General features: G+C 54.2%; 1 protein-coding gene across 1 annotated transcript; it reads left to right on the top strand.

Moving 5' to 3' along the window:
• Positions 1-303: 303 nt before the first annotated feature.
• On the top strand, positions 304-2,896 carry GINS1 (GINS complex subunit 1; the record flags this gene model as incomplete). The annotated part of the gene is made up of 7 exons (XM_084285020.1): positions 304-378; positions 474-538; positions 619-714; positions 1,026-1,116; positions 1,634-1,750; positions 2,568-2,642; positions 2,804-2,896. 7 exons carry the CDS (start codon positions 304-306, stop codon positions 2,870-2,872), a joined length of 588 nt encoding a protein of 195 aa, XP_084141146.1. The 3' UTR covers positions 2,873-2,896.
• Positions 2,897-9,088: the final 6,192 nt, after the last annotated feature.

The following is a 9,088-nucleotide window of genomic DNA, read 5'->3' as shown; positions in this document are numbered from 1 at the left end:
ATGCAATTTTTAAAACGCAATTAAACATCGATTTTAAAAAACGCAATTTAAAAATGCAATTAAAAAAGGATTTTTAAAGTGCAATTAAAAAAAAAAAAACAGCAGACACCATCAATGCCAAGGTGTCCCCCCCCCAGCTCGGGGACAACGCGGGAAACCCCGGGTCGCTCTCAGCACACCCCCGGCGCGCGCGCGCGCCTGGGCGGTCCCCGAGGGGGCGTGTCCTCGGAGCCCCCCGCCCCCTCGGCCGCCTCCCATTGGCTGGGGGGCAGCGCGGCTTTCCCGCGCGCGCGCCGCGGCGGCATGGCGGGAGAGCGGGCGGTGGGGCTGGTGCGGGAGCTGCAGCGCGCCGCGGGCGGGCACCTCCCGCCCTTCCGGGTGAGCGGGGACCGGGAGGGGACACCGGGAGGGGACCGGGGCCGGGATGGGGCCCCCCGGGGCTCGTCCTCACCGAGTTGCCTCCGGTGCTGCAGGCGGAGGAGCTGCGGCAGGCGCTGGAGGAGATGCGGGCGCTGTACGAGCGGAACCAGGCGGATGTGTGAGTGCCGGGGGGGGGTCCAGGGGGTCCCGTCCCGTCCCATCCCGTCCCGTCCCGGTGTAACGCGGCTCTTCTCGCAGGTCCGAAGCGAAGGCGGGCCGGACGGATCTGATTTTCCTCATCCGCTTTCGCCACTGCTGCCTGCTGAGGAACCAGCGCTGCATCGTGGCCTATCTGTGAGTGCCTTGGGGGGAACGGGGTGGGGTGCTGGGGACCCCAAAAAGAGCGACCTGCCCTGGGTTCCTCTGCCCAGCCAACGGGGCTGCCTCTGTTCCCTGCTGGCATCACCAAAAACCAGGAGGAAGACCGCTTGCTCCTGCGCTTTGAAAGTGTTAATTAACAACGAGGCCCAAAATCCCATCCTGTTAACAAAAATCCCCTCCTTTAGAGGGAGGAGGGTGGGGTAACCACAGCCTTTGCCCCCTGCTCTGAGGGCAGAGCCGGGTATGGTGAAGGTGCTGCTTGTGCCCCTTGGTTCTTGCCCCAGGTACGACCGGTTGCTGCGGATCCGAGCGCTCAGGTGGGAGTACGGCAGCATCCTTCCCAACGCCATCCAGTTCCACATGTCAGCTGAAGAAGTGAGTCTGCCTCGTCTTGCACCGTTCCCCTCCTTCCACTTAATCTCCCCAGTGGATTGTTTAGTACAGTCAAAAATGGATGACCCTCCCCCATCCCTACTAAAAAAATAAGGCACTTCATGTGCTTTTCTGTAAATGTCAGTCTGTTTCGAAATGTTCTAAGGGTGCAATCCTGAATGTACAATGAATACAGGTAATGCCTGGCAATTCAAAGGATTGGGTGGCCTTCATTAGATCCCACTCACAGCCAGCAGAACTCTGGCCTCTACGTGCTGTTCTCAAATTCTCTCTCAGGACTGAAGTACAGAGCTGCTCATGGTGTTCTCTGCATGTGTGCTAGCCCGAGTCCAGATTGCTCTGTGTCCTGGACAGTTATTCCCTTCAGACGAACTTGCATTCGCTGTTGGCTGCCAGGAACAGAGGTCTGACAGCACAAACAAACTGCATCTCGCTCCTCAGGCACCCGTCAGCATGAGCTGCATGGCTTTGCCTGAGGCACTGCTGTTGATGTTTGCAGGTGGAGTGGTTCAATCGGTACAAAAAGTCCCTAGCTACCTACATGAGGTCAGTAGGAGGAGAGGAGGGGCTGGACCTTACGCAGGACATAAAGCCTCCCAAGAGCCTGTACATCGAAGTAAGTGGAAGAGTGGCGATTTCTGTCTGAACAAACAGTTTTTGCCCAGCTGTCTCTCCTTTTTCGGATATTTTTACCTCCCTCCCCATTAGGAAGTCCTTTGAGTAAAGCCTTCCAGAGCACCAAAGCTTCCACAAGCTCTGATGCTTTCCAGTTTAAACTCTTCCTGCCAGTATTTTATTTCTTCTACTATGGAGGGCTCAAATTACATTGAAACATGAATTACGTGCCTGCAGGGAACTGGTGTGGTAGGGGTGAAGAGTCTGAACCACAGTAAAAAGTTTAAGTGTTTATTTTGCAGAAACAACTCTTCCTTTCAAATAACTCTTTGGAGTGATTAGAAATCTTCCCACGTTATGGGTTGTGAACGAGGCGATGTTTATTGTTATTTTAAATGGACTTTGATAGGTGAGACTATAAATAATTTTACACAGTTGATGCAACCATCCAAGAGCACGTGAAAAATTGTACCAGTCACCAGCTGAAGTGCTCTGTTCCTTTACTCTCTTACAAAGAACACGTGGTGGCAGTCAGCCTGCTCTTTAAGACTGTTTCAGTGTTAACAGACGGGCAGTTCCTGCTGTGTGTGTGGGGAGGTTTTCCTGGAAATGCTGCTGCTATTCTTCAGGGCTGGTCTTTAGTTTCTGGAGAGCTGGGTCTGCTCACTGGTGCTTCTTGCTCCGGGCAACGGCAGGAAGAGAACATCAGGTAGAGGGTACCTGGACTTCTGGAGCATGTGTTTTAAGTCAGCAGTGCTGTGGGGTATTTGCTGTGTGAGGTCTGTTGATCCAGAGACTGCTGCCCCTCTGCTCTGCAGGTGCGGTGCTTAAAGGACTACGGAGAATTTGAGATCGAAGATGGAACCACCGTCCTGTTGAAGAAGAACAGCCAGGTATTTGTGACAAAAGCATGTGGTCCTGTGGCCCTAACCCCTTTCCTGTTCTTTTCCTTTTTTTCTTTCACTCCCATGACGTGCCCCAGGCCTGCAGTTCAGCCCTGCCTGATCTGGCACCCCTGGATTTCAGGGAAAAACATGTCTGTGTTTCCGTGCAGCACTTCTTGCCCCGCTGGAAATGCGAGCAGTTAATCAGACAAGGAGTCCTGGAGCATATCCTGTCCTGAGTGTGCAGGACAGGAGGGACAGCCTTTGCCTGATGCCCTGTGCATAATGGGGAGCGAACCCTGGTGCGTGCAGGACTTCAGCCACCTCAGCATTTCTGCACAGAGCACCTGCAGCTCCGTGTAACAGTTATTACTGCCTGACATGAAGACCAGCTCCAAGTTTATAAAGTGTGCAGACCATATTGGCCAGCGCTGCGTGACCAAAGGGTGCATACTGGTAATGTAGCAAGCCTGGGAATCCTGCCATTGTATCCAAGCCCTGCAGCTACACGCAGGTTCTGTGAATGCTGTCGGGCTTGGAGCAGCTCTTTGTTCACACCGTGCCTTCGGGAGAAAGAGGCTGACCAGCTGGGCTGGGGAAGCTGGGAGAACACCACAGCTGCAAAATGAAGAGCTGCTTCAGCCTTCAGTTTTTATAGTTCAAGAGTCAATGTTCCGTTCATTAAACACTCCCTGACCTGGATCTCTGGGCCAACCCATCTTGTCCCTGCAGGGTGATGCTTCACTGGTTATTGAGGTGTCTCTGAACTCTTCCACATGTCAGGTCAGGCTGAAAGAGCTTTCCAGGACTAGACACAGCTTTGTCTCCCAGAGGCCTGTAAATGTGCTTTCTTGAGGTGCTGAGTGAATGAGCACTGCAGACTGTGCCCCTTTCTTTATGGGGTCACCTTCCCCAGCACCCTGGTCTGGTAGGGCCTAGGGGCTATTGGGAGGAGGGGTGGGAGAGGGAGCAGAAGGTTTTAAGGATTTTAAGCATCAAAACAGTAAGATGGCAGAGCTGCTCTCCCTATAGTTTTCATAATGGAACTGCTCAGTTTTGAGTAGTGGCTGAGGAAACGCTTCTAAAAACGTAAGTTCTGTGTAAGATCACAGGTTTCCCTAGCCAGAACCCAATACCTTACGGAAGAACGCAGGTAGAGGATCAAGTGTTGAGGCCATTTTTGCACTGCTCTCACAGCCTTAGCCAAGGAACATCCCTGATCTAACCCTGGCTTGTTCTGCCACCCTGCATGAACTTCCCTCCTTGCCATCACACAGTTTCCCCGGGAGCCCCTAGAATCAGGGCTGCCTCCAAGGCAAAGCAAGAGGAATCTCAGCTGTCCTCCAGCATGGCAGAAGAGCAGCCCTACACTAGAGGCCTCAGTCAGCCTCCAGCCCTCTACTTGCATTGTCCCTGTCCTGTCCTGTCCCCCATGGCAAGGGGCTGCCCTGCCAAGCTGGGAATTAGAGGCAGTAGCTGAGTGTGGCTGTCATGCCAATTTATTCCCTTTTATTCTTATGCCAACAACAGCTTGATATTTAAGCCTTCTTGCTTGTAGTGGGTTAGCCTCTGCTTTACTACCCTGATGCAGTCAGGCTTGTCTCTCTCCTGCAGTAGTCACCACAGCCCAGAACCCCCGGAGTCCTTTCAACCCCCACCTAAACACCCTTGGCCCTGCACAAAGCAAGGCAGTGATGTAGTAGCAATGATGCATCCCTCCACGCAGAGGGTAACACCCCATGCCGATCAATAAAGCTGGTATTTGCTCACACGAGTGCTTTGTGGCCTTTTCAACAGCTTATTTTGGCAGTACTCAGTGTCAGTGTGTGAAGAGTAACAAGGAAGGCAAGGTGCTGCCCTTCACTTACCCTGCCTCCTGGTCTCCTTTGAGGAAGCGCAGTGAGGACGGCTTGCTGAAGTACAGTACAAAGCCACCAGTGCTGCCCCCAGCCTTGGAGTCTCAAACTGGAAGAGAAGCCCCTCTGGCCTGCTCACCACAGAGGAGATGTTGGTTTGGATCCTAGGCTCAGGCTTTAGGAAGCTTCAGGCTCCGTCTCCTAGAGCCCAAGAGGAACTGTAGGGAACAAGAGAGTTCAGCATCTGTTTTAAGAGGTTCCTGAAATTCAGAGCAGGCAGGATGGCAGGAGCTGCTGCCAGCATTGCACACATTTTAGTGCCACGATGCAGCTTTCCTGCTCAGTGAGCCAGATGCAGGAACCTGCAGCTCTCCTGCCCTGGCTTTCCACCTATAACAGGGCGGCGCCAACAGCAACCCTCTGCAGAGGAGCGATTCAGGACCTTCCTTGAAGGACTCTGGTCTCAATTTTCTACTTTCTACCCAGGAAAATTCTGGCGAGATCAGGGAGGACAAAGCTCATTTCCCAACCCAGCCAGATCTCTCCTTCCACACCTGACAAGTCCGGGCCAGGTCCAGCAGCACGGCTGCCACAGCAGGCGCCCCACTACACACTCAAAGACGCCGGTGTGATTTTTCCGATGAGCTGCTTCAGGGCCGAGGCCTGCTCCTCCAACACCTGGTTCTTCTCCTCGGTGCTCTTCTGCTTCAGCTCTGCCGCCTGCAGGGCCATGGCAAACCCCCTGTTCTCCTCACGGAGCTCTGCAATCAGCAGCTTGTTCCTGGAGAGCTGGGCCTGCGGTGAGGACGGGAAAGCTTTAAGGCTCAGCGTGCCCTCAGAGGGCTCCCAGCGCGGCAGAGAAACGCAGCTCCAGCCCCTCCTGCACCCACCTGTGTGTCCTTGAGGTGAGCTGCCCTGTCTGCCAGCACGGCCTCAGCGCTCCTCAGCTCGCTCTCCAGCCCCTCCGCCTGCTCCATGGCCGCCTGCAGCAGACGCTCGTGTTCCTCCTGCAGCGGGCAACGAAGCCGAACGTGGGGCTGTGCCAGCACCCACCCGGCCCCCAGCACCCCCACACCACACAGATCTTCACACTCTTCTCTTCCAGGTTGGAACTGGATGGTCTTTAAGGTCCCTTCCAACCTGAGCCATTCTATGAAGGGTGAACGGGGGATCAGCAGGATGCAAGAGCAGTGAGGGAGTGCCTAGAGCCCAAAACCTTCCCTAGGTCAGCACCAACCTATTTTAAGGCAAGACACAGCTCTCCCAGCAATGTTTTCTGTTAAAAAGAAAAAAAATAAGCCAATGGTCTTCCTTCTCACAGCTGTGCCCAGAAAAACCCAGGGAGAGAGAAAATTAAGTTTCCCTGGATGCAGTTTCTGTGTCCAGATGTTTAATTATGATTTGTTCCATTTGTGCCCAGGTCAGTTTGACTGAATCACAGTGTCCTGAAACAGAGGATGAACACACACAACCCCAACACCTTGTTGACCCAATGCTCTACAGATAAAGCCACCCCACTCCGTGCAGGCTACGTCTCCATGTAGAGGGCTCAAGTTCTCTTTCCCAGGCCTGAGCCAGCACAGCGTCTCCCTGGATGGCTCCTGCCCCGCTAAGGGGGAAGGTATCTGGCCTGGGGTAGGTGGATTGGAGTGGGGAGGGCTCTTCCTCAAGCACAGGCTGGTGACTGGGTTCATGAGGAATGAAAACTGCAGCTGGAATTTGAAGATCTATCGGGGCTCTTGATGTGCAGCATCTTCCACCCAAACCTCTGGTGACCTCAGCCACCTCCCAGGCTGGCAGCGCTCCCTCTGGCACCCTTGACTGAGCTGCAAATCCTCGCTTACCTGCGTCCTGAGCAGCTGCCTGTGTGCCTGCTCAGCCTGCCAATGGAGGTTTTCCTGGAGCCACCGAGCCCTGCTCTGTTCCTCCCTCAAGCTGGCTTGCAGCTGCTCAAACTGTTTCTTTGGCACCATGTTGTTCATCTGTGCCTTGGCCTGCTGCAGCTGCAGCGCATGTCGAGTCTGGGCCAGGCTCAGGCTCGCTTTGGCTTCTAAAAGCTGCAACACAGAAAGGCAGAGAGCTGGTTACAGCTTTGGGCCAGCGAGGGGGCAGCCCCAGGGTGTGCCGCAGGTGAGAGGAGAGCTCAGGCAGCACCCCCAGCTCTCATGTCAGCACGCCCACAGCAGAGCAGCAGGACCATGGCAGAGGTGCTTGCCAGGCAGCCTGCAAAGCCAGGGATGGAGACTGCTGGGAGCTGCAGGAGGGAGTGTCCTTTGTCTACCCCAAAGAGGAAGAGGATGGTCCCTTCTGCCTGGGGAAGGTGCCCAGCACGGCCCTGAGCAGGGCAACATCAACCCCACAGGGGCTGTTCAGCAGCCTGCCACCCTGTTTTGATACCAAACAGCACCCACCTTCTCCTGCGAGGCCCTGAGCTGCTGCCAAAGCAGTTCCAGCTCCGTCCAGCACGTTGCATGCTGCCTGTGGTGCTCTGGCCTTGCTGCCATCTCCGCTCCTTGCAGCTGCTCAGCTTCCACCAGCCTTTGGCTCTGCAGCTGGGCGGTGGCAGAGCTGGTGCTGTGGCTGGCCTCATGCTCAGGGAGCTCATGGCTCAGCTGACACAGCTTGGTGTTCAGCTGGGAGACCTCCCTTTTGCTCTTCTCACTCTGGAAAACATTCAGGAAAAAAAAAAATGCAGAGGTTTAGAGAGGGATGAGCAGTAACAGAGACTTTACCTGTCCCTGCTGAGCCCTTAACCACGAACTCTGCTGTGACTGCAGGACCGTGCGTACACCTAGGACGTGTGCCCTCATTTCCCAACCCGACCAAATCCCAGCAGCCATGTTCAGGAGCAGCATTCGTGGTTAAGAAAACCCACGCAGCTGATAACCCTGGAGGAGGCTGCCAGGAAAAGCAGCAAGGGGGACTAGGGTCTGACCGCAGAGATGCGTAACAGAAATATTAAGGTTGGTGTGAACGCAGCACGAATGGTAAGGTAGGCAACAAGAATGGAACAAGGGCTACAAGAGCAGCCTCCAACACCAAAGGACACCAGCCCCCAGATGCTGTTCCCAGGGCATCATTCCCAACAGCTGGCCCATGGTCTGACAGACCACAGCACAAATAACGTATCAGCAGGAAGCCTGCACCTAACACCAGGGTGGCAATAAAGCCCACACACCGCCCCTGCTAGCCTCCCAGGAAAACAGGCAACAGCTTTCCTCCCAAAGAGGAAAACCAGACAGCAGATTTTAAATTTTGAGCCTGTGGCCTAAGGTTTATGGAAGCTGAACTCAGCAAGGGTCAGCAAAGGCCCTCCCTGTTGCAGGTGATGGCCCTGGAGGGTACAGAAAGTACTTCCACAAAGCAGTCTGCGGTTCAGAGTCACAAGGAATCCCAGGAATGGGAACGAACTTGACAGCATCCAACACTCATCCATGTTACACACAAGCAGTCCTGGCCAGGCCTTTTGCACACACGTGTTCAAGGGTTTGTGAGCACATGGGTTTGAGACTGGGAGCGAGCAAAACTTCTGGGGGAATGAGTGCAAGTAAGTAAAAAGGACCTCTCCAGAGGCTTTGTAGTAAGTATGATTTTTCTCTCCTGTAAAGGCCTTCACAAGCTTCTGTCACACATCCTTTCCCTACTTGAGAAGCTATAAAATGACGCTGGTTCTAAAAGCAAAATTAGGTTTGGATGTTTGAAGCAAGCATTCCTGTTCTCCTCCACAGGCAGATGCAGATTTTGCCCTCCTAAACCCTCCAGCCAAGAGTCTGTCCGTGTTAATGGCTTCTTACCGACTCCATCAGCTCCGGTGTTTCAGCCAGCTCTTGCACCTCCTCTCTGCCCAACTCATTCACGTGTCTCCTGTCAGGGAGAGGGATATGATCAGCTTCAAGCCAGACAGCCACAAACACGGCCCCCGTTTCAGGGAGCCACACATCCAGTCTTGGCCCGCAAAACCAAGCAAAACCTGGCCAAAATGGTCCTGAACTGACTCTGGAGTGGGTCGGGTGCCTCAGCCTACTTCAGGGAAAACAACTGGGGACACCCAAAGTCCTGCAACATTGCCAGAGGCCTAAATGCCCTGATTAGGGGATGAAGTGCAGTGGGAAAACCAGCTTAAGAGACTCTTGAAACCAACCACAATGGAAACCCAGCTCCCTGATTTACAGTTCAGTGGGTGAACCCAGTCCCTATCCCAAGCTTCCTAAGGCAGCAGCCTGACCAGAAAGTTGATGTAACTGAGAATCCCACCTTTTCCTCCCTCGGCATACCTCTGTCCCCAGTGCCTTCCCCAAACCTGAACCCTCTCCTCTGGCCTGCCCAAGCCAGGCCTGGCCCACCACTGGCAGCTTTCACGTGCAATGAAGTGGGTGAGAGTGCTGGTTTTTGGAAATGAGTAATCAAAAGGCAAGCTGAGACAGCAGAAATCTAGTAAATGCACCTGAGTGGCAGTCCCTTTTACAAGCATTAGCTGTCCACCCATCCGCCAGCCTCCCGTAGCTGGTTCCTCCCTTACTCATCGTGTCTGCTGCCCTTCCTTGCCTCCCTCAGCTCTTGCTGGAGCCTCCCAAGCTGACTTTTCAGCAAGCTGTTCTC

Source organism: Netta rufina (genome assembly GCF_964035555.1).
Source record: "Netta rufina genome assembly, chromosome: 3".
NCBI classification, from domain to species: domain Eukaryota; kingdom Metazoa; phylum Chordata; class Aves; order Anseriformes; family Anatidae; genus Netta; species Netta rufina.
The sequence above is the reverse complement of the archived record's forward strand: the minus strand, read 5'-3'. Positions and strand labels throughout refer to the sequence as shown.